This window comes from Puma concolor, chromosome E3, assembly GCF_028749965.1.
Source record: "Puma concolor isolate L17-30 chromosome E3, mPumCon1.1.hap2, whole genome shotgun sequence".
In the NCBI taxonomy this organism is placed as follows: domain Eukaryota; kingdom Metazoa; phylum Chordata; class Mammalia; order Carnivora; family Felidae; genus Puma; species Puma concolor.
The window spans coordinates 6,559,341-6,584,921 of record NC_141682.1 but is presented as its reverse complement, the minus strand read 5'-3'; the positions used below and the strand labels follow the sequence as shown (position 1 = coordinate 6,584,921).

The 25,581-nt window shown below is 41.9% G+C and overlaps 1 protein-coding gene and 1 long non-coding RNA gene across 8 annotated transcripts in view; one reads left to right on the top strand and one right to left on the bottom strand.

The window, feature by feature from the left end:
• SMURF1 (SMAD specific E3 ubiquitin protein ligase 1) overlaps positions 1-25,581 on the top strand; it is a 110,833-nt gene that overhangs the window by 63,522 nt on the left and 21,730 nt on the right. For 4 of the 7 annotated variants that reach the window (XM_086691909.1, XM_086691910.1, XM_086691908.1 and 1 more), the window contains exons 2-10: positions 15,494-15,532; positions 16,686-16,794; positions 18,077-18,210; positions 18,376-18,441; positions 19,706-19,781; positions 21,732-21,973; positions 22,695-22,779; positions 23,383-23,460; positions 24,374-24,520. In XM_086691909.1, the coding sequence (XP_086548035.1) occupies positions 15,494-15,532; positions 16,686-16,794; positions 18,077-18,210; positions 18,376-18,441; positions 19,706-19,781; positions 21,732-21,973; positions 22,695-22,779; positions 23,383-23,460; positions 24,374-24,520 (976 nt within the window). The remainder of the gene's footprint in view (positions 1-15,493; positions 15,533-16,685; positions 16,795-18,076; positions 18,211-18,375; positions 18,442-19,705; positions 19,782-21,731; positions 21,974-22,694; positions 22,780-23,382; positions 23,461-24,373; positions 24,521-25,581) is intronic. The other 3 variants (XM_086691913.1, XM_086691912.1, XM_086691911.1) reach the window with 2 other exon arrangements.
• LOC147572911 (uncharacterized) overlaps positions 15,102-25,581 on the bottom strand; it is a 38,636-nt gene continuing 28,156 nt past the window's right edge. Inside the window, exon 2 of the long non-coding RNA XR_015245411.1 lies at positions 15,102-15,877. This is a non-coding gene — a long non-coding RNA (uncharacterized LOC147572911). The remainder of the gene's footprint in view (positions 15,878-25,581) is intronic.

Sequence of the window (25,581 nt, the reverse complement as noted above, 5' to 3'; positions counted from 1 at the left end):
TTGCTTCCCACAAAATCAAACCTGGAAACTTTTTTGAAAAATAAATACCATGTTTATTTCCCCCCTGGTTTAAAAAGAAGATAAACGGGGGGAGGAGAGGGGAGTACCAATAAATAGTTTCGATCTGTCAAAAGGGTAATGTCAAAATTTCTCCCAATCCAAGACTCTACAAATACTATGAGATTCTTCTCCAGATGTTAAGTGAATTTCTTCCCTCTTCGGGTTTTCCTTCTTCTTTCCCTCTCCTGTGTCTATCATCTTTTTCTCTTTTTTCTGGGACTGATGAGATTTAGTTTTATTTTTATTTATTTTTTAAGTTTATTTATTTTGAGAGAGAGAGCATGAGTGGGGGAGGGGCAGAGAGAGAATCCCAGGCAGGTTTTGTGCTGCTGGCATACAGCCTGATGCCAGGCTTGAACCCACAAAGCTGTGAGATCATGCCCTGAGCCAAAACCAAGAGTCAGTTGCTTAACCGACTGAGCCACCCAGGCACCCTGAGATCTCTTTTTAAAAAGCAATATATAGGGGCGCCTGGGTGGCTCAGTCGGTTAAGCGGCCGACTTCAGCTCAGGTCATGATCTCGCGGTCTGTGGGTTCGAGCCCCGCGTCGGGCTCTGTGCTGACAGCTCAGAGCCTGGAGCCTGTTTCAGATTCTGTGTCTCCCTCTCTCTGACCCTCCCCTGTTCATGCTCTGTCTCTCCCTGTCTCAAAAATAAATAAAACATTTAAAAAAAATAAAAAAATAAAGGCAATATATAAATAAATACATCCTTCTCATAGAAGAATACAAATGTCAGGCCAAAGTCCCTCTAGTCCATTAATTCCTAGCCTGGTATTCTCCCTGTACCATCCTCTGTCCCCTCGCTGGCCCTCCCTACCCACTCTCCTCAGGTTACCATTATTTACTTTTTGTACCTGTTCACTGTGAGTCAGTGGGGGCTGTTTTCCATATAGTCAGTCAGCTTTCTTGGCTGATAGGGTTCTGCTGGTCTACCATCTCATGGAGGCACAGAGATAAGTTACCAGTTATGCTGTACTTTGGCCCAGAAGTGACACACACCACTTCTGCCAGGAGTACTATGGTCACATGGTCCCAGCCAACTAGAGGGAGCTGGGAAGTGTAGTCTTCCATTTGTCTTAAGGAAGAGGAGAACCAGATACGGGGAGCATTATGGATATCTACCATGGTCTGCCGTTTTCTTTTCTTTTCTCGTCGTTTCTGGTTTTGATGTCAGCCTCATGAACTTGGTTGGAATGACTCCTCTTATTATAGGGTGGGAATTATCTGTATCTGGAAATCTTGATAGAATTCTCCTGTAAAACTCTCTGGGCTTGATGCCTTATTTTTGTCGGGAGCTTTTCAATTACCGTTTCACCTAACTATGAGTAGTGGTCAGGGTTTTACTACTCTGGGGCCCAATTTTGGCAATGTATATGTTCCTAGAAGAGTTTCCACTTTAACCATTGCTTTAAAGTTGCACCTGTGTACTACTGCGATTTGTAAAATTTAGTCTTTGGGTTTTATCTCCTCCTTTTGTCTTTGCATGGGTTATTTATGCTGCCTTTCTTTTCTCTTGAGCTTACTTAAAAAAGATTTGTTCATTAAAAAAAAACTATTTAAGAGCACTGGCTTCTGATTTTATTGGCAACTCTTTTCTTTTTCATTAATGTGTGCTGTTATCTTTATTAATTCCTTCTTTTCACTGCCTTTGGATTATTTATCTTAAACTTTTTTTAATGTTTATTTTTGAGAGAGAGAGAGAGAGAGACAGAGTGTGAGCAGGGAGGGGCAGAAAGAGAGGGAGACACAGAATCCGAAGCAGGCTCCACAGTCTGAGCTGTCAGCATAGAGCCCCATGTGGGGCTTGAACTCACGAACTGTGAGATCATGACCTGAGCGAACTCAGACGCTTGACGGACTGAACCACCCAGGAGCCCCTTTATCTTTTTTGAGTTGGAAGCTTGGTTCACATGTTTTCCATCTTTCTGGGTTTTTAATGAAGTTAAGCCTATGTATTTTAACATATAGTATTTTTTGTTTTCATTTGATTGTAAATAGCTTCTCCTTTCCACTTTGACCACAAGAGTTATTTAAAAATAGATTTAAAAATTTCCAGAAGGGAGGATTTGTTTAGGCTATATATTTGGTGTGGATGTTTTATTACATTTAGTGAATGAATGTGGACTGTTTATCAGCTTGGGAAATTTGTTTAAGTTTCCTTTGTAGCTTAGAACACAGTCCGCTTTTCTAAATTCCACGTGTGTTCGAAAAGAATGGGTATTCTCTGTTTTAGAAGGAAAATGATTTTATTGAGTTTATTTTCTCTCTCATGATGCAACTTCTGTAAACATTTAGTGATTCCTAGTTATGTATTTCTTTCTGCAACTGGGATTTCCTGCTTCTCAGTCAAGGTGTGAGAGGGATGGAGGGATGAGGGAGAGACGTGCTGCAGGAGAGCTGTTATTCTGTGTGATGAATGAGCTCTGAACTTGAACCCCGCCCCCTGCTTCTGCCCACACACCATCCTGTGTCCCAGAACCACACTCTGCAGTCAGTCCCGCAGCTGGAGGCAGAGCCTGGCCCTGGGTCGCTGGCTCCCATTGGACAGTGGGCATGCCTGACGAGGAACCTTGCCACACCTGCCACAGTGACTCGCCACTCCTGTGGCCATGCCTGGGATGCCACAATGTTGGTCCCACCTTCTGCAGTCACAGTCACCTGCCTGTGGCTGTGTCATCTGTTTATGGCTGAAGTTTTCCTCTTTTTCTTGTTTGGTCTCTATCTTTTAGAGGTTCCTTTAATTTGTGTGCAGAGCTATGTGTATGTGTGTCTTATGTATCTATTTCATCATTCCTATTGGTGTGTGTTCTGTCATTCTGGAAACCTAGTAAGTAACATGTCAGTTTTATCCAAGTTGGAAGTGTGGTGGGATTCTATTTCTTTCCCTTTGTTTTCTTTTTCTTTCATTCCTTTTTTCTTTTCTTTTCTTTTCTTTTCTTTTCTTTTCTTTTCTTTTCTTTTCTTTTGAGCATTTTCTTACTGTTTGTCACTACAAGGTGCTCACAAGTATATGTTACGTGTCCTGGTCCTAGAAGCATACATTTCTCCTTGGAGCCTTTTTTTCTTTTAATGGTCGATGATAGTAGAAATGTAACGTTTTGGGGTGCCTGAGTGGCTCAGTTGGTTAAGCATCGTACTCTTTCGGCTTGGATCTCGATCTCGTGGTTTGTGAGTTTGAGCCCCACATTGGGCTCCACGCTGACAATGTGGAGCCTGCTTGGGATTCTCTCTGCCCCTCCCCTGCTTGCTTGCTGGTGTCTCTCAAAATAAACTTAAAAAAATTAATAAAAAAAAGAAACCTAACTTTTTCCAATAAAATATACCGATTATCTTCTCGTGTCATTCTGTATTCTTGTCCACCACTATGACTTTTCTTACTTTTAAAATAACCTTTATTGAAATATAATTGACCTAGAGTAAAGTGCACTCATTTTAAGTGTATATATAGTTCAGTGAGTTGTATGGCACTCATATAACCACCACACAAGTCAAGATCTGTAATCTTTTCATTACTCTGGAAAGTTCCTGATGACCTTTTGCAGCTAGTTTCCCCACCTAGCCCCTGGACCCAGTTACCCGGTGATTTGCTTTTTATAATGATTAATTTTGCCCATTCTAAAGTATCATATACATGCAGTCATATGGCATGTACTCTAAAGTGTTTTTAATGCTACTGAGATTTACCCATGTTTTGACTGTATCAGTAATTCATTCTTTTTTATAGAGATACCACCATTTGTCCGTTCACTTGTTGATAGATGCTAGGTTATCATTTTAGTGATTATGAATAAAACTGTTGTCAGCTTTCACGTACACATCTTTTTGTGGCTATTATATTTTCATTTCTTTGGACAAGAATCCAGGAGTAGAACTGCTAGGTCATAGGGTACATGTCCACTAAACAGTTGTCCAAAGCAGCTGTTCTGATTTACACTTCCACCAGCTATGTCTGAGAGTTGTTCTTCTACATCCTCGCCAGCACTTAGTATTGTCAGTCTTTTTAGTTTTAGCTATTCTAGTGGGTACTGTAGTGACACCTGATTGTGGTTTTCAGGGGCATGTCACCGATCACTAGTGATGTTGGCCATGTTTAATTGTGCTTACTGGCCATTTGATATCTTCTTCAGTGAAGTGTCTGAGTTTTCTGTGATTATTTTTTTTTAATTGTTTTTAATGTTTATTTATATCTGAAGGAGAGAGAAACAGAGCATGAGTGGGGAGGGGCAGAGAGAGAGGGAGACACAGAATCCAAAGCAGGCTCCAGGCTCCAAGTTGTCAGCACAGAGCCCGACGTAGGTCTTGAACTCACAAACCATGAGATCATGACCTGATCCGAAGTCAGATGCCCAACCAACTGAGCCACCCAGGTGCCCATTCTTTGCCCATTTTTAAGTTGGGTGGTTTTTCTTTTGATTATTGAGTTGTAAGAGTTCTTTATATATTCTGTTTACAAATCTTTTGTCAGATATATGTATTTTGAAGATTTTTCCCTGACTGGGGAAAAATACCTTTTCATTTTCTTAATGGTACCTAATGTTTAAGTCTGTGCTCCATTTCAAGTCAGTTTTTGTGTATGATGTGAGGTAGGAGTTGAAGCTTGTTTATTTTTACCCTAAGGATATCCGATTCATTCTAACTGCATATCCCATTTTCCAGGCTGGAGAAGACTATCCTTTCTTCCCCCTCATTGAATTATCCTGGCACTTTTGATGAAAATCAATTGATCTCCTACCTAGGGGTCTGTATTTGTATTTTCTGTTCCATTGATTTTTATGATTGATTTATAAATATTTAAGTGTACAGCTCACCGAATTCTCAAACTGAACACACATGTGTCATTAGCAACCAGATCAAGAGACAGAGCCTGGCCATATCTGACTTCAACAGTATATATTAGCTCTGTGGATTCTGTGTTCTGTGTAAATGGCACTGTGTATAACATCTGCTGTGTCTTCCGTCATATCGTGTTTGTGAGATTCCTTCCTAATTTTGTGTGTAGTTGTGTTCATCTGTCTCAGTGCTGTATAATATTCCATTTTGTGAATACAGCTTCTTTATTCATTGTACTCTTTTTTTTTTTTTTTAATTTTTTTTTCAACGTTTATTTATTTTTGGGACAGAGAGAGACAGAGCATGAACAGGGGAGGGGCAGAAAGAGAGGGAGACACAGAATCGGAAACAGGCTCCAGGCTCTGAGCCATCAGCCCAGAGCCCGACACGGGGCTGGAACTCATGGACCGCGAGATCGTGACCTGGCTGAAGTCGGACGCTTAACTGACTGCGCCACCCAGGCGCCCCTTCATTGTACTCTTGATAGATGTCTCATTGGTTCTTGGTCTTTGGTTATTGCTAACTGTGCTGCTATAACCATTCTATGTGGTGAACATACGTGTGCATTCCTGTTGATTCTATGCCTAAGGGTGGAATTGCTGGATCATGATTGATCTTTTTTTTTTTTTTTTTTAATGTTTTTTTCAACGTTTATTTTTTTTTGGGGGGACAGAGAGAGACAGAGCATGAACAGGGGAGGCGCAGAGAGAGAGGGAGACACAGAATCGGAAACAGGCTCCAGGCTCTGAGCCATCCGCCCAGAGCCCGACGCGGGGCTCGAACTCAAGGACCGCGAGATCGTGACCTGGCTGAAGTCGGATGCTTAACCGACTGCGCCACCCAGGCGCCCCGATCTTTTTTTTTTTTTTAATTTAAGTGATCTTATGAATCCAGTGTTGGCCACATTGAATTGAAATTTTTAATGTAATTATTATCTTAACACTCAGTTGTCGTTTGTTGTTTTTTTTTTAATTAAAAAAAATATGTATTTATTTTTGAGAGAGAGAGAGAGAGACAGAGTATGAGCCGGGGAGGAACAGAGAGAGAGAGGGAGACACAGAATCTAAAGCAGACTTCAGGCTGCGAGCTGTCAGCACAAAGCCTGATGTGGGGCTCAAGCTCATGAACCGTGACATCATGACCTGAGGCGAAGTCGGACGCTTACCCGACTAAGCCACCCAGGTGCCCCTACTTAGATGTTTTAAGTGATTGAGATACCTTAATTTTCTGTATTTATATCACTGTTACTCTCTCTGCTTTTTGGTTCTTGCTTATCAGAGTCTATGTTTCGTGGCTGTCGATTGTTTGGCCACCTCTACATGAAACCCCTGTCGAAGCCCCTCTCTTACCGGGGTGGGGGGGCGGGGTGAGGCCCGCCTGTGTGAAAAGTAACAGTCAACTCAACCATATGGTTCCTAACTAGGAGCAAGACGAGGGAGTAGATTGCTGGTGGTTATGAGCAGCAATTTTCAGATCAGGCAAAACTAACATAAATGTAACATAAGATTGTCAGCTATTTATTTTGCCAAGTCACTGGTGAAACTATCACTATTTTCTCTTACCTCATTTTCATTAAGGATGCGGTATCGTAATAGGAAAAAAATAGAGAAAAGACCTAACACCAGAACACAGGACAGGCATTTAAAATGATTTAGTTCCCTTTTACAAAAACCACACCATATTGTCCTCACTTTTTTCATTTTGGCACTAGTGAAAGTGTTATCACTGAGTGGCATTCAGGAAATACCGGTCTGAGTGGCTTCACCGACAAGGGGCCTTGCCTGGACTGTGAAGACTGGAGCTCAGCGAAGAGAAGGAGGCTGTCGAGTGGGTTGAGTGGAATAATAATGGCGTAGAGGTGGTAACAGTTGGGGTGGTAGGAGGTGGTGATGAACCAAGCTATACTTTGAAGAATGGTGGGAAACACAAGTGATATGAGGGAATGGAGCACCTTTGAACCCAGGGAGAGATTTAGATTAGCGGTAAAATATGCATTGGAATAAAATAAGCCATTGGAGCTTTTAGAGCCTCGGGACACGCAAATAGCGTCTCAGAAGGTTGATGTTGTGGCTGAGTGTCCTGAGGAGGGAGGGCGCCATTGCTTTTCCATTGAGCTGTGAGTCAGTGAAGCCAAGAATGGGAGAGCGGGTACAAAAGTAGGGGAAGGGGCAAATTCGAGAGACCTGTAGGAGAAGGAAAAGATAGGACTCGGTGACACGTGTAAGTACAGGAGCAGGGGGGAATAAAAATGACAGCCAGAAGTCTCTAGCCTTGGCAAACAGAAAAACAGTGGAAGTACTGACACAAATTAGAACGTTTCTTGGGACACCTGGGTGGCTCAGTCGGTTAAGCATCTAACTCTTGGTTTTTGCTCAGGTCAAGTCATGGTTTGTGAGTTTGAGCCCCGCATCAGGCTCCTCATTGCCAGTATGGACCCTGCCTGGGATTCTCTCTCCCCCGTCTCTCTGCCCCTACCCTGCTCTCTCTTGCTCTCTCATTCTTTCTTTCTCAAAATACAGAACCTTAAAAAAAGACAGAAAATTTCTAAAGTTGGTTATTATAATAAAGTACTAAATTTGTGCCATGGCCACTCATCCTGGGGGTGGGTGAAACCACAAGCGGTGTTTTAGGGAAACTGCCTTTGTCAGCGACCTAGTGAAGAGGGTGTCTTACTAATTGAAGATACCTCAAGTTAAAACTTCCATGCATTTCCCGACGTGAAGTGAACATTATATAATTTGCTCTTATCCCCAACATTAGGAGATTGTGGTATGTGATTAGGAAATTATGGAATGTAAGAGACAAGATGTGTCCACAGTAGAGGGGCACCCAGGAGTTGGGAGTTGAAGCCACCACACTGTGGTCTACGCTGAAAGAAGTAAGCTTCGTTTTTCTGTCTGTTGTTGTATCCTCAGAGCCTCACACAGAATTGGTGTCTAACATATTTGTTTAAAAATGAGTCGTAGTTCTAGATAGAGTACGATTTTATGCTGTGATAAATTACATTTCATCATTTTATCTCCTAGAGTGGGCAAGATCACAAAATTATTCTAGTAGGAGAAATCTTATTCCACTAACCAAACTAGATTCACTATGGCCCTAAATGATCTTTGCACAAAATTGAGGCAGGATTATCTTTGCTGACACTATTGAGACCTTCTCCACTTCACGATGTCATCAAATTCCACTAGAATGAGCCTTAAATTAAAACATCGCTAGTCTTGTAAATATGAGCGAAGATTCACCTTTTTGAGACGTGAGCAGAATTCTTCCATTCAGAAGCAGCCCAGCACCAGCACCTTAGAAACACGAGGGCCTGGAGCTGGTGGATAATGTTTGAGGCTGGAAAGGCAAGGTAGGTTGGGGTCAGAACATGACAGATGGAATTTTGCAATGGGAAGCCAGTATGGAATTTTTAAAAAGGAAAGAGATCAGAGGTTTAAATTTTGAAAAGAGTACTTGGTGATGGCCGATGTTGGGGACTTGAACAAGGGTAGAGATGGTGAGGAGTCAAGGCATTAGAGAGAGATGGAGAAGGAAAAGCATAGATTTCTGGCTTGTGCAGCTGTTGCGCGTAGCTGACCGTCTCTGAAGTAATGGATTCTGGGAGAGTAGGAAGTAGAGTAGGAAGGTTTCAACTTCAGTTTTGAACATTTTAGTTTGATGTGAGAGCCTTTGAGACTTTCAAATTGTGGGAAAGAAAAGAGAAGTTGAAGGGAACAGAACATCGCAGGTGCATTTGAAGAGAGTTGAAAATGATGGCTGATGTTAAATTAATGGAAGAAAATTAATAGCTCTCCTATATCCAAAGAACAATTAGAAAATTCAGTGAAAGGGACACTCCCATTCACAATAGTAACAAAAAGACAGTTCAGCATAAATGCAATTAGAAATGTGGAAAACTTTTATGACACACTTTAAAACATCACTTAAGAGCATTAAAGAAGAATGTAATAAATGGATCAATGTACTGCCTTCAACAATAGGAATACTTCATATGGTAAAGAGATAGATTCCCCTCAAATTTATTCATGAGGTAATTTTTTTGAATTTGCTCAAAATGATCCTAAAATTAAATTTTTTTTTTTTTTTTTTTTTTTTTTTTACCATTTATTCACTTTTTGAGAGAGACAGACAGAGTGTGAGCAAGGCAAGGGCAGAGAGAGAGGGAGACACAGAATCCAAGGCAGGCTCCAGGCTCCAGGCTCCAAGCTGTCAGCACAGAGCCCTACACAGGCCTCGAACTCATGAACCATGAGATCATGACCTGAGCTGAAATCGGACACTTAACCGACTGAGCTACCCAGGCGCCCCAAAATGATCCTAAAATTTAGTGGGAATGATAAGCATGTGTAACTAGCCAGGAGAATCCTAAGCAAAGAGTAATGATGAGATTTCAGGGGCGTTCATTTTCTACTCACATTTCCAAGTTTTCATTTTTTACAAGTATTTTTGTAATTACAGAAACAAAACAGCAAGCAGGAGCTATAAATTATGATCTATCCACAGAAAAGACGAAAAAGAGAGAAAGGGTGTGTATGTGTATTTCTATTGGGAAGGAAGGGCATAAAGATTATATTGAAGAAAAAATATTACTACTGACAACATAGAAATAAAAAAGGATTATCAGGGAATGCTGTAAACAACTGTATGCCAACAAATTAATAACCTGTGTGAACTGACAAATTTCTAGAAAGACACAAGCTACCAAAGCTGATTTAAGAAGAAATGAAAAATCTGAATAGATGTATAAAAAGTAAAGAGATTAGATAAGTAATTGAAAACACTTTCCACAAGAAAAAGCCAGGTCTAGATGGCTTACTGGCAAATTCTACTAAATATTAAAAATGAATACTGGGGTACCTGGGTGACTCTATTGGTTGGGCGTTCAACTTCGGCTCAGCTCATAATCTTGTGGTTCATGGGTTCGAGTCCCATGTTGGGCTGTCTGTTGTCAGCGCAGAGCCCGCTTCAGATCCCGTGTCCCCCTCTCTCTGCCCCTCCCCCATTTGTGCATACATGCGCACTCTCTCTTAAAAATAAACATTAAAAAGATGTTTTTTAAAAAAAGAAAAATGAATACCAATTCTTCACCAACTTAAAGAGAAAGAACAGAAGAGTCCACTTTTCAACTCATTTTATGAGTCTTTATCACCCTGATACAAAATGAAAAGGAAAGGAAATCTATAGACCAATATCTATTATGAATATAGAACAAAAAATGTTGGTAAATTCATAGCAAACTGAGTACCAGCAGCACACTAAAAAGATGATGCACCATAACCAAGTGGAATTTATCTCAGAATGCAGGGTTGGCATACCATCTGAAAATCAATTAATGTACTACCTCATACCTACAGATACAGGACAAGCACTAAATGATCATCTTAGTAGATGCAGAAAAAGTATTTGACAAAAGCTAACAGTGCTTCATGATAAAAACACTCAACACACTAGGAACAGAAGGAAATTTCCTCAACTAAAGATGGGCATTTACGAAAACCCCACAGCTAACATCGTACTCAATGGTTGAAAGTCTGAATGCTTTCCCCTTACAATAAGGACCAAGATAAAGGATGTCCACCCCTTCTATTCAGTATTGTATTGGAAGTACTGGGCAGTTAAGCATGAGAAATGAAGAAAATCATTCAGATTGGAAAGGAAGAAGTAAGCTAGATCTGTAGATGGTATGATCTTACATACAGAAAATTCAAAATAATAAAAGTATTAGAGCTAATAAATGAATTCAAAATTGTAAGATACAAGTTGAATATACAAAAATCAGTTGTATTTCTGTATACTACAAATGAACAACTTGAAGGGCCCCCTCGGTGCCTCAGTCAGTTGCACATCCAACTCTTGGTTTTGGCTCAGGTTGTGATATTGTGGTTCATGGGTTCAAGCCCCATGTTGGGCTCTGCGTTGACAGTGTGTAGCCTGCTTGGGATACTCTCTCTCCATCCCTCTGCACTTCCTCTGCTCACTTGTTCTCTCTCTCAAAATAAATAAGTAAACATTAAAAAAGAAAAAAAAAAGAAACAATTTGAAAATGTAATGAAGGAAACAGTTCCATTTGCAATAGCATCTAAAAGATTAAAATACAGTACTTAGGAATATGTTTAACAAAAGACGTATAAAACTGATACTCTGAAAATTATGAAACAAAGTTAAAGAAGACTTAAATGAAAGAGGGGGGCATCCCATGTTCATGGAGTAGAAGATTTAAGCTTGTTAGAATGACACTACTCCCCCCATACACCTGCAGGCTCAGTGAAATCCTTTTCAAATTCCATGCTGGCTTTCCCTTACCGCCCCTCCAAAATTAACAAGCTGATTCTAAAATTCATGACAGTTTAACAGATCCAGAGTAACCAAAACAATCTTGAAAAAGAATGAAAGTGGAGGAGGACTCATGCTTCCTAATTTCAAAACTTACTATAAAGCTAATGGTAATTACTATGGTCTGAATGTTTATGTTCCCATTCCCCCAAAGGTGACAGTATTAGTAGGTGGAGCCTTTGGGAGGTACTTAAGTCATGAGGGTGGAAACTTAAAGAATAGGATTACTGCCTTATAACAGATTCCAGAGGGATCTGTAGCCCCTTCTGCTGAGGATATACAAGAAGTCTGCATCCTAGAAGAGAACCCTTGTCCAACTGTGCTGTCACCCTGATCTCAGACTTTCAGAACTGTGAGAAGTAATTGTTTTTTATAAGCTACCTAATCTGTAGTATTTTGTTATATAGCCTGAACAGACTAAGACAGTAATCAAGACAGTGTGGTCATGGTATGAGGAAACACATGTAGATCAACGGACTAGAATTGAAGGACCACAGATAAGCTCTCAAATTTACAGGGAATTAATTTTCAGCAAGAGTCCAGACAAGTCAATGGGGAAAAAATATTCTTCTCAGTAAATGGTGCTGGTAAAACTGGATAGCCATCTGTTAGGGAGTGAAGTTGGACCTCTTCACATCACACACAAAAATGAACCCAAAATAGATCATAGGCTAAATGTCTAGTTAAGAATTGAAAGTGTAAAAGGGCGCCCTGGGTGGCTCAGTTGGTTAAGCAGCCAACTCTTGGCTTCGGCTCAGGTCATGATCTCACTGTTTCACGAGTTCAAGCCCCGAGTTAGGCCCTGTGCTGGCAGCACAGAGCCTCCTTGGGATTCTCTCCTCCTGTCCCTACCCCACTTGCGCTGTCTCTGTCTCTCTCGAAATAAACTTAAAAAAAATTTTTTTTTGTAATAAAAAAGAACTGAAAGTGTAAAAAAGCTAAAAGTATTAAAACTGTTAGAAGAAAATAAAGGAGTAAATTTCTAACACCTTTGGTTAGGCAAGGCCTTCTTAAACATGACCCCAAAAGCACAAGCGACAAAGAAAATAGGTACATTGGGCTTTCTCAAAATTAAAACTTTGTTGCTTCGAAGAACACCATCAAGAAAATGAAAGCCCACAGAATGAGAGAATATTTGCAAATCCTGTATCTGATGAGGATATCTTGTCTGTAGATACCGACATATTTAGAATGAAGAATTCTCACATAAAAGGGCAAATAACCCAACTTAAAAATGGGCAAAAAAAAAAAAAAAAAGTTTTAAATAGAAATTTCTCCAGAGAAGATATACCAGTAGCCAGTAAGCACATGAAAAGATGCTCAAAGTCATTAGTCATCAGAGAAATGCAAATGACAACCAGAGAGATGAAAAGCCACAGAGACAGTAAGTATTAGTGAGGGCGTGGAGAAATGGGAGCCCTTAGACACCGCTAGGGGCAAGATAAAATGGTGCGGATGCTGTGGAAAACAGTCTGACACGTCCTCGAAATGTGCAGCATAACGGCTCGTAGGTTCCCAACAAGAGAAACAAAAATCTATGTCTACACAACAACTTGTATGGCATTATTCATAGTGGCCCTGAATTGGAAACAACCCAAATGTCTATGAGCTGATAAATGGATAAAGAAAATGTGGTCTTTCCGTACAATGGAGTATCACTGATTCTTGCTACAACATGGGTGAACTTTAAAAAACCTGCTTAGTGGACAAAGCCAGTCACAAAATACTATGTACTGTATGATCCCGTTTATATGAACTGACCAGGATAGGCACATCCACAAAGACATAAAGTAGATAAGTGGCTGCCTAGGAGTGGGGTAGAGGGACTTGAGGTTAAATGAAGAGTAATTGCTGATGAGTAGGGGATCTCTATCTGGAGGGATGATGAAAATGTTCTAAAATTGATGGTGATGGGGTGCCTGGGTGGCTCAGTTGGTTAAGCGTCTGACTCTTGATTTCAGCTCAGCTCATGATTTCACAGTTTGTGAGATCGAGCCCCACTTTGGGCTCTGTGCTCACAGCATGGAGCCTGCTTGCGATTCTCTCCCTCTCTCTCTGCCCCTCCCTTGCTCACGTTCACTCCTGTGCTCTCTCTCTCTCTCAAAATAAATAAACTTAAAAAAATAAAATAAAATTGATGGTGATGGTTGTACAATCCTGTGGCCCTGTGAATATACTAAAAAACCACTGAATCACACACTTTAAATAGATGAGCTGTATAGTGTATGAATTATATCTGATAATGCTGTTATACAAAAAATATATTAAGTGAAAAGTTTGCAGAGCAATATATCATATGAATATATTAAAATGTTCATAGTAAAACACTATATTCTTGGGGTGCCTGGGTGGCTCAGTTGGTTAAGTGTCTGACTTAGGCTCAGGTCATGATCTCATGGTTTCTGAGTTCGAGCCCCACTTTGGGCTCTATGCTGACTGCTTGGAGCCTGGAACCTACTTCAGATTTTGTGTCTCCCTCTCTCTCTGCTCCTCCTCTGCTTGTGCTCTGTCTCTCTCTCAAAAATAAATAAACATTAAAAATTTAAAAAAATACTACATTCTTGAAAATTGGCAAAATTTGTGAAGCACTCTAAAAGTGCCATTGGTGTATTTTCCCTTGATCTGGTAAGCTTTAATCATGTGACAGATTAGGTGACAAAATGTCTTCACAGTAATTGATGCCACCTCATTATTACAATAATAACAGTAGCTTTAATTGTATTCTGTCTCTATGCCAACATTGTGCTAAATTCTTTTTTTCTTTTAACAAAGATTTTATTTTTAAGTAATCTCTACATTTGACGTGGGGACAACCCCACGTGGGGACAACCCCAAGATCAAGAGTCATATGCTCTTCTGCCTGAGCCAGCCAGGCACCCCCATGCTAAATTCTTTTTTTATTTTTTTAATGTTTATTTATTCTTGAGAGACAGAGACAGAGCATGAGTGGGGGAGGGGCACAGAGAGGGGGAGACACAGAATCCGAAGCAGGCTTCAGGCCCCAAGCTGTCAGCACAGAGCCCGAAGCAGGGCTTGAACTCATGAACTGTGAGATCATGACCCGAGCTGAAGTTGGACACTCAATCAACTGAGCCAGCCAGGCACCCCTGTGCTAAATTCTTAATATGTATTTTCTCATTTGCTTTTGACAGCACTTGATGATGGCCCAATATTTTCTATCAATCTCCCCTTGCTTTCTATTCTCTAGCATTTGCAAAATTGTCTTATTTATTAGACTATAGGAGATGCACAGCTCCTTTTGTTGCTATCAGCAGGAGCTATACAGGTAAATATTGTAGGTCTTCATTTGAATTGGCATTCATGGGATCCTATGCAGTCATAAGAGCATATTGATAAATCCATTTCTGTGTGTTTCAGATTTCAAGTTTAAATTAAAACATTTTAGGGGTGCCTGGGTGGCTCAGTTAAGTGGCCGACTCTGGCTCAGGTCATGATCTCATGACTCATGAGTTCGAGCCCTGTGTTGGGCTCTGCGCTGACAGCTTGGAGCCTGGATCCTGCTTCAGATTCTGTGTCCCCTTCTCTCTCTGCCCCTCTCCTGCTTGTGCTTTCTCTCTCTCTCTCTCTCTCTCTCTCTTTCTCTCTCTGTCTCAAAAATAAGTAAACATTAAAAAAAAGTAAAAAAAAAAAATTATATTTGTTATGGCTGACTCCCAATTGGAGGAGAAAATACTTTTTAGTTGCTTGTCAGTTTGTGCGTGTGTGTGTGTGTGTGTGTGTGTGTGTGTGTGTGTGATGTGCTACTAAACTTGAAAGACATCATTGGCAAAGATAATTTTTAGAATTTTTTTTGTGTTGCAAATATAGACTGTCTCAATTGTTTGTGCTGATATAACAGAATACCATAGACTAGATGGCTTGAACATTTATTTCTCACCATTCTAGAGGCTGGAAAAGCCCAAGATCAAGGCGCTGGCAGATTTGGTTCTTGGTGAGGGCCCACTTCTGGCGTATAGACAGCCATCTTGCTGCGCCCTTACATGGAGAACAGACCGAGAGCGAGCTCTGTGGTCTCTTCTTATAGGGCACTAATCCCACCTTAAGGCCCCACCCTGATGACCCCATCTAAGTGTAAGCACCTCCTATAAAGGCCTCTTGCAAATGCTATCACAGTGGGGTTAGGGCTTCAACACGTGAATTGAGGGCCCAGGGGTGGGTCCAATACAATCCAGTCCATAGCAACTAGATGCGATGAAAATCTTCTCCATAAATGCTAACCCTAGCATTTCTGTTTGTTTTCAGTGTTATGTGCCAAGAACCTTGCAAAGAAAGATTTCTTCAGTAAGTACACACCTGCTTTTGCTCTCTTACAGTATTAGTATTCTTCACATATTTTTGTAATTTGAACTTAAAAAAAAAAAAAGACAACACTGGACATATTCCCCTCAGAATTCTGCCTTGTACCGAACGGACCCATGGTTTGACAAACTTCATTTCCAAGTTGGCAAGAATGTGGAGGCTTCGAGCTCCTAGGCGTAGTGTTATAACTCATACAAGAGAAACTGTCTCACTCCCTGTTCCGGCCGCACCCTGTCTTCTCCGTCTTTCCAGCCCTGAATCTGTTGCTTTCTGCTGGATGGAGTGTTCTCAGCTCAAATACACACGAGACGCTTTTCTGTAAAAGAGCTGGGTTTGAGTCAAATTGTTAGTCAAATTTTAGAAATGAAATCACATTTTAAAAGCCTCATAATTAAAGGAAGCGTAAAAACCAGAGGGGATCTTTTTCCAAAGGAAGAAATCACCCCTTAACTGCAGAAATTCACCACTATCAAGTCGATGCCTGCAGCATGAACTTCTTCACTCTCTGATCCTCACAAGAATGCAGCTCAGTTCTTAAGTGGTATTATTCACACTTTAAAGGTGAAGAAACTTAGGTTCACAGGCCTTATTCAGGGAGCTGGGAACCTCCGGAGTAGTGGTCCCCATCAAGCATGTCTCTAAAACCCTTAACTTGCCGCCTCTCTGATCCTATAAATCTGTGCGACTCATACGCCAGCATTTAGGAACCCACCTAATTAAGACTTGGTGAATACTTGGGTTCGTAGATAAAATAGACAAAGCCCAGTAGGTAAGATTGCTAGGTGTTATTTTTTTAGGAGGTATAAATATAATGAATTATAGATCTCTTTTCTTCCATTTAATTAGCCCAGTTGGTGATCATCAGAAATGATTCTAAATTTAAGCCTAGTTTTTGTAGTTTTCTAGCCCCTAAAAATCTGTGGTGTCAGACTGGGTTGCCTTTCTTAGAAAGCTAAATAGAAATAACTTATTTTGCTGATCAAACTAACCCTAAATTAGAGAATACAGTGCCCCAGGGTAAAGTTCTTCACCAAATTAGATGATCTCAAAGCTCTCTGTAGCCTGTGAGACTGTGTTCTTGTCACATGGATGGATGTGTAGTCTCATCCCGGTGTGGCCGTCTCCTCTCCTTTAGGACTCCCCGACCCCTTTGCAAAGATTGTGGTGGATGGATCTGGGCAGTGCCACTCAACGGACACTGTGAAAAACACACTGGACCCAAAATGGAACCAGCACTATGATCTGTGAGTTGAATATTCTGTTAAGCCATTTGGGGAGCACCAGGAATCTAGCTTTCAAGAGAAGCCCTTAATAATAAAATAAAAATGATTACTAACTTCTCACTGATAACCAAATGAATCCATACTGCCTAATTTTATTGTATACTTGGAGGTTCTTGCATTTGACATGTTCATAGATTTTTATGGTTTGCTTCCGTACTGTGTTTTTCAACCTTCTCCATCTCCTGGCCATGCTGACAGGAAAAAAAGGGGTATAGTTCAGGTCCTTTGTGTGCTCTTCCCCCCCCCCCCCAACAGTGAACCTCTGAAGCTTGTTGTAGAGTTTTACTTTAAAAATGCATTATTATTGGGGCATCTGGCTGGCTCAGTCGGTGTAGCAAGGCACTCTTTGACCTCAGGGTTGTGAGTTCGAGCCCCATGTGGGATGTAGAGATTACTTAAAAATAAAATCTTTTTGAAAATGCATTGTTATTGTACATACTTATTATTCAAATATATACTGCTTATATTTCTATTGATTTTTAAAATTTCTACTTTTTAGTAGGAACTATATTTTCTACAAGAGAAGATGAAGTTTGTTGTAGAAAATATAGCTCGGTATGATCGAATGGATGTAACATTCGTTCCTAACATGGATCGCACTTTGGAGACCATGATTTTAGATACACCTGTGTTTTCATGGCCCTGCTAAGACAGCGTCATCAAAAGAACGCTGAGCGGTTATTGGTTTTGTGTTAGTACAGATTGCATGGAGTCTGGGTGGGATTTCTTGTAACCAGATTCCAAGACTCGTTTTAGTTAAACTCAGGAACCCTAAGTGGCTTGGGAGACGGTTGTTGCCCCTTTTCCCGAAAACTGCCCTCTGGTTGATTTGCATGAAGAGTAGGTGGAGGTAGAAAGCACTCTTTAATGTGCTTTGGGTGCATCTGTGGTTTATAAGTAGGCCCTTGCTGCAAACTAGTATTCTACGTTAAGCTTAATTGGTGAGATTTTATGAATTATGTCATCGTCCTTTGGAACTATAAAAATAGAGTGAATCTCTGTTATAGGATGATTATCATGATGTAGTTATGCACGTAAGCTTCTTACATAACTGGCTGTCGGCCTTTCCCCAGCCCCTTGAAGTTAGTAGATGTGTATTTATTGAGCACCTGTTATGTGTGGGGTATATAGAGCCAACGTCATTTTAAAAGGATTCCTTTGTACTAAGAAGTCAATCAGATGAAATCTCAACAGGCTATCGTAATTCAAAGAGGCAATTAAAAAGGAGTTTGTATGTTTTCAGATATGTTGGGAAAACTGATTCCATAACCATCAGCGTGTGGAACCACAAGAAGATTCACAAGAAGCAGGGAGCTGGCTTTCTGGGCTGTGCGCGGCTGCTTTCCAACGCCATCAGCAGATTAAAAGATACTGGATGTAAGAACCAAAATGCTCTTCTGCCTTATAGTACAACCGAAGAAGGGTTATGAGGCATCTTTTCGTTTTGTTTTTTTTTTTCCTTTTGAATACCGAATACAGAATTCCTGCCCTCCTCCCTAGTTAACATTTCCCTGGGTTAAGTTTTGAATTATTTGTTTGCAGACCAGCGTTTGGATCTATGCAAACTAACTCCCTCAGATACTGATGCAGTTCGTGGCCAAATAGTGGGTAAGAACTTTCTCATCTGTATAAAGAGATGCTTTTTCAAAATTTAACATTCAGCTCTCCATCACCGAGAAAGCGCACTCGGGCACTGACCGTGGTGACATATTTTCAAAGGACGAGCCACATCCGGGGCCATCTTTTCCGCGCTAGAAACTTTCGTCTTGTGTGGTTTTATTATTTTATTGAATTCTCTTCATCCTGTCATTCCAAGTTGAGTTAAAATGACTAGGCTACAAAAAGATTTCAGGTTATAATTTTTAAATATAATTTTAATCACCACATTAATAGACAATTAATTTGCCACGGTCTTAACCAAGTGTACGTGACAAGAATGGTGGCCACATGTACCAGAGTTGAGAAATAGTTTCTTCAGGAAGACCTGTAATATGCATAAAAGGCAAAGATGACTTCTGAAGACTTCCATGTGATAGGATTTTATGGAGTCAGGATTGAATTCTTTAGGATAAAAAAAAAGATCAAATGTGCTAGTGTTACAAGTGTTGACTGGAGGTGTTCCATTGGAAGTGATTTATCTGTTAAGTGGCTTGTTCTGTTATCCACCCCATTTCATTAGCATTTTAGGGTAATTCAAATGTTGCCTGTGTGCATTGCAAGGAATCGGAGAAAACCTAGTATTTTAGCAGTGTACCGGAGTGAGTCACGACCCCAAATCTTTTAGGTATTGTCTTGAATATATTTGACCCAAAATAAGTCAACAGTGGGTATGCATCCTGAAAACTATCATAATGAGAAAGTTCTCACTTAATGCGTTTCCTGTTTGTGATTTCTTTTTCTCTGTGGAGTGATGTGCCAGGGGAAAAACAAGTAACTAGAAGCAACTTTGTAAACGTCTTTGTTGTTCACAGTAGGGATAGAGAATAAATATTTAAATTCATCTAGACTTTGCAGATACTGAAAGTGCTCTCTGTGTCCTTATTAAACATGAGTCAAGATCTTCTTAAAAAGTGAGGTAACTTAGAGGAAGTGAATACCGGGAATTTGTTATTTTTATGGAGAGCGTGAAAACACAGCCTCTCCTCCACATTTACAAGGAATGTTCCAAACAGTATGCAGTGGTGTAGAGCTAATGTAATGGAGTAAATGCTTCAGACATGAAAGCACAGGACTAGCTGTGTTTATGTATATACATGTGCCTCGCTTTGTATAATAATATTGTACGTAAGTTACACCTTTGCAATGGCTCACTGTATCACAACTGTATGGAATGCCACTGGATTTTAACGCAAGACGTTCTTTTCTGTTTTAGTCAGTTTACAGACACGAGACAGAATAGGCACTGGAGGGTCTGTGGTAGACTGCCGAGGACTGTTAGAGAATGAAGGGTACGTATCCCCGTGGCGATGCCTGCTGAGTTCTCTGCTGCCTTGGGCTCTCATTCTCTATGAAACAGCCTTCACACCTTTGTGCCGAATGCTTGAGATGCAGTTTGGGATAAAACTGGGGTCCAGTTTCCTTGTTTATAAAGGAAGCTGTAAAGACTAGTGGGGTTGTGCCCATAAGACTCAGGATCCAATTTAAAGAGGTTTGCGCTGGCCAAAGATGGGAGTTTGAGCATCAGTAAGAATTATAACCGTAGGGGCGCCTGGGTGGCTCAATCAGTTAAGCCTCCGACTCTTGATTTTGGCTCAGGTCATGATCAGGTCTGTGAGACTGAGCCCCATGTTGGGCTCTGCGCAGACAGCACGGAGCCTACTTGGAATTCTCTCTCCCTCTCCCTCTCCCTCTCCCTCTCCCTCTGCCCCTCCCCCATTTGCTGCATCTGTCTCTAAATAAATAAATAAACATTACAAATGTAAAGAAAGAATTATAACTAGTGGATTGAAACAAATCAAATATATTAAAATTCTTGAGTTCATAACGACACTCAGCAGAAAAACCCTAAAACACACACAGAAAAACTTAAAAGCTCATTGGTCACTATCACAGTTTTGTGATCCCCAATGCCTTAATGGAGCTGGGCAGTAACCATTAATAGCTGCTAAAACAGCACAAAAGAGAGTTAATCTGACATTAACACACCCCTTGGAAAGAGGACCGAGAAATTGCTGCCGAACACTAAGCAGCATCCAGAAGGGGGCGCTCTGGAGAGTGTAGAAGACAACTCTTAAACAATTACGTTGGAAGAGAAATAAAGAGGAAGAGAATCTACAAATTCATAATAAAAGAGACTTAAAGAGACATACCTACCTACTAAATGCACGTTGGGGACCTTGTATATATTCTGAGTAATGAGACAATTGGCTGGGGAAATTTGGACACTAGTATTTGATGATATTTTAAAAAAATGAGTGTACTGTTTTTAGTCACGATGATGGAAGAAGTCCTTGTTTTCTCAAGACATAAGCTGAAGTATTTAAGGGTGAAATGGAAACACTTCGGGACTGGTTTCAGAATAACCTGGCAGAGGGGAGACACTGGAGGAGTAGCTGTGAGATGCCCATTGTTGTAGCTGGGTGACAAGTTTGGGGGGGGGGTTGTTGAGATAGTCTCTCAATTTGTGTATATATTTGAAAGTTTTCAATGTATGATTTTTTTTTTAATGCTAATGAGGGAAAATAGGCTTTAAGGTGAATAGTCTTCAAAAAATAGCCTTTAAGGTGAATTGTCTTCAAAAAAGTTTAGGAGGTAAAGATTTATGTTAGAGAGCACTTAAAGTCATTGCTGTATTTATGTAACCTGAAGGTCTACTAGAGAGTAAAGTAACAAGGAAAGTGGAGTATGGATTTGAATATATATATATATAAATGTTTATTTTTGAGAGAGGGAGAGTGAGAGAGCCCGGGGGGGGGGGGGGGTGGGCAGAGAGAGAGAGGGAGACACAGAATCTGAAGCAGGCTCCAAGCTCTGAGCTGTCAGCACCCCGACGTGGGGCTCAAACTCACAAACCATGGGATCATGACCTGAGCAGAAGTCGGACGCTTAACTGACCGAGCACTCAGGTGCCCCCGTGGATTTGATTTTAAAGCAAGAAATATGAAATTTCATTTTGCGAGCTCCTTACAGTACAAGGTTGGGTTTTTGAATCATTCAACTCTCCCCCAGGATGAGATCCCACCCGTGGCCTCTATGGCACTTGACAGATGGCTCCCTCTGGCTGCTTGTTCCTCATGAAAAAGTCTACCTTTCTGTTTAGATGGGACAGAAGGAATCTCGTACAGCTGGGCACTTGGGGGCATCTATCTTGTTGAAGAAAAGCACAGTAAACGGGTGTGGTTTTGGGCACTTGTGTTGGGCCGGTGTTCCCATGTGTGCTGTGCCGCTCTCCTTTCTAGAACTGTGTATGAAGACTCAGGACCTGGAAGGCCTCTCAGCTGCTTCATGGAGGAGCCAGCCCCTTACACAGACAGTACTGGTGCTGCGGCTGGGGGAGGGGACTGCAGGTTTGTGGAATCCCCAAGTCAAGATCAAAGGCTCCAGGCACAGCGACTTCGAAATCCTGAGGTCCGGGGGTCACTACAGACACCTCAGAACCGTCCCCACGGCCACCAGTCGCCAGAACTGCCCGAAGGCTATGGTGAGAGAACCCACCCAGCCACACCGGAGTGTGAGCGGCAGGGTTGCATTTCTTAAGCTTGTTTTAGTAACTTGTACGTGCGGTGACTGTGGACATTTGCAGAGTGGGGCCGTGCGATGGTCGTGTCAGAAGAAAGCCAAGTAAAAAAGGTGGTGATAAATCTGGTGCATCATGAATTTGTCAGCAATCACTCCAGTCTCCCAGTTTAGCAATCGTGTGAAAATTTTAGGCAAATGAATACCAAAAAAAATCCAAAATGATGCGTGGGCTGGATGAGGGTGGATGGAGCGTTCAGTAATTTGAATGTGGGAAGCTCGGCGTCGGGTACAAGGGAAAGAAGGGATGGAAGGGATCATCTGACCGCCGCAGAGAGGAGAACCCGGTGAGGGAGGAATATAATTTAGATGTGCAGAGAACAGCAGAAGTGAGAGCAGACGGAGGTGACGGGGCCAAGGTGAGGTCAGCACCAAGATGGAAGGGACTCCTGGGGTGTGGCCAAGTAAGGAGATCGCTGCCTCCGCAGGTGTGGGCAGGAAGAAGTGAGAGCCGCCCAGATACTTCCATGGGGCTTGTCAAGTGGGAGGTCAGGCAGAAGCTACCCACTGTCCTTTCCTCCCTGATTTTAAAGAATATTGAAAGGAAGCTTAGACTCTGTGCTTAAGAGGGTTCGTTGAAAACTCTTTGGAATTGAACTAATTGCGCCCTCTGATTTCTTGTGCAGAGCAAAGGACAACGGTGCAGGGGCAAGTTTACTTTTTGCACACGCAGACTGGAGTTAGCACGTGGCACGACCCCAGGATACCAAGGTACGTTTGCTACGGACGTGCACCGTCAGCGGCCCTCCGCCAGCACTTCTTCCCTCACCCCTGCCCTCCGCGATAGGGAGCACCCCTGGGGCTTGAAGGAGTCATCCCAGGGTCTTGGGCCCAGGCTCTCTGCTGCCCCCTTCAGACTCCACGTGGTCAGTGGGCGGCTACTGTACCGCCCGTGGGTCCTTTAGGAAGCAAACCTGTGTCTTGAGATCAGATCACGTAACTGAAAGAGACCCTCGCTCTAGATGAAATCACACGTGCCCTTGCTTGAAAAGCCAGTAAGCCCTTCGAGATGTGCTGTTCCCATTTTACACTAAAAATACCAACGATGTATTGATATCAATATTGATATCATTTCGGGTGATGAAATGATAGCACGTCTGGGATTTGCTTCAAGTAACTGGGGTGGGGGGAGTGGAGGGGGGATTAGGTTTGCAATAGGGTGACGAGTTGATAATTGTCGAGGTTGGTTATTCATTAGTGGTCTCTCTCTACTTTTTTATATGCTTAAAGTTTTCCATGATAAAAAGTTACAAAGGAAATGTAAAGACTCTATTACCCTTTCTCTCTTCTACTTTACTGTCCCTCTTGCCTCAGTCCCTTGGGGACCATTCCTGGGGGAGATGAAGCTTTTCTATGCGATTTCCTTCTACAAGGCCATACATCTGAGCCCAGGTCAGAGAGACCCCCGCCCCTCCCCCACCCTGTAATGGAGTTAAGTTTCTTCTTTTTTTTCTTCGTTTTGCTTTCCTTTCCAAATTTTGTTTGTTTTGTTTTGTTTCAGAATAGCATTACTACCTAATAACATTTCTAGTAATGCTCACATCCTTTTTATTCATCACTTGTTTCATCTGAGAAAGACTTCTTGTTGCTGACTTTCCAAGTCTCTGTTGAATTTAAGATCCAGTGTCTATAATTAGAATGGAAATATTACCTGCAAACGAATGAGGTGTCTCTAGTACCCGCTGTAAGAAACGTCAGGCTTTGTGCTGATTAGACAAGCAACTTGGCCAGTAATGTTGTGTTCCCATGTGGCCGGATTGTACTGAGATCATTCACCAAGAGGTTAGAATCAGAGACACGCGTGTAACAAAGGCAAGGAAAGCACGAGAATGCCGCTTCCCGGTGCTGCTGTTCTGAACTGTGAGATTTTGAAGGGGTGTCAGTATATCCCCTTGAACTTGCGCTTCTGGGAGCCTTTCAAGTGAAGCTGCCTTTGTGACCTTGAGCATTTAATTTAACTTGTAAATTCAGATGGTTTTCTGACAACAATCATCTACCTCCTGCTACTTGGCCGTCTTTCGAGGAAGAAACGCTGTTCCCCGGGTAGACCATGAGCCATGTTCCCCATCAGGGTCATGGGCTCCTAGAGCTCCGTTTTTATCTGTTGGGTTTCGCTGCCACCTGCAGCACAGAGTCCTGGACTCGGTGGGAGTTTGGCGTGAGTCGCGCCGTGACTGTCCCTCTTAGCAGAATGGGACGTTGGCCGCATTGATCAGGGACTCCTGTGGTTCCTCTTGCTGACATTTTGGTTTCGTGCCTCCACACTCAGACGGACAAACCTGTCTGTTCTCTTCCATTTCGGCAGAGACCTTAACAGCGTGAACTGTGATGAACTCGGACCACTGCCACCAGGCTGGGAAGTCAGAAGTACAGTCTCGGGGAGAATATATTTTGTAGATCATAATAACCGAACAACCCAGTTTACAGACCCAAGGTTACATCACATCATGAAGTAAGACTTGTACAGAATCTTTGTAGATTTCTTACGCTTGTAATTTAATGTTTTCTACTAATATTTCTCTTAATTTATCGACTGTGTTGTTGGTTAGTGGAGGTTAAGTGTAAGCGAAATACAATAAATGTCTGGTGGACAGTTGCAGGTTTTTAAACTCTCAGGACAGCCGGGAGCAGTTTTTTTTTTTTTTTTCCTTAATGTTTATTTTTGAGAGCGAGAGCATGAGTTGGGGAGGGGCAAAGAGAGGGAAACACAGAATCTGAAGCAGGCGCCAAGCTCTGAGCTGTCAGCCCAGAGCCTGATGCGGGACTCGAACTCACGAACTGTGAGATCATGACCTGAGCCGAAGTCAGAGGCTTAACCGACTGAGCCACCCAGGCGCCTCAGTTGTGAACAGTTTTGAAACTGTATTGTTGCCGTCTTTTCTTGCTTGCAGCCTAAATAAAAGTCACTGAGATGACAGCATTAGGCAGTACAGCTCCACGTTCAAAGCTCCCGCACGTGGCTCTCTGAGGGAGTGTGTGGCCCTTGGCACGAGAGCCCCTGAAACCAGGCTCTTCCTTCATGCCCGCTCGTCACCATCTGGACGGGCTGCCGCAGTCCATATTGCTGCTTGCCAGAGCCTTTTCCTGGGCCCGTCCTTCCTGGATGACTTGGAACTGGGAGTTATCTTGGATCCCACAGTCAGTGTTCTGGCTCTGTCGTGTTCTCAAGAATGTAAGAGCCCCATGTGGCTCTTCTCACCGACACCTGACCTTAGGGGCCAAACCTGGACAAGACGAATGCCACTTCATCCCTCTACTAGTCCTAGTCCTTGATTTCACTGGAGTTTTGTGAGTGGGCTTAGAAATCTCTTGGTCGTGAAAATGAGGAATAGTTCCCATTAGATTGCACTTGCCTTGTTTGCTCTTGTACGATAAGCTGCTCGTGAAAGTTTTCACGTCAGCTCCATTGAATTTTGACTACCAAGGCGCATCTAGTAATGCATCGGTCAGTCTCTCAGATACATACCGGATGTGTGACAAATGACAGCAATTTCTGTTTTTATTTACAGCAGT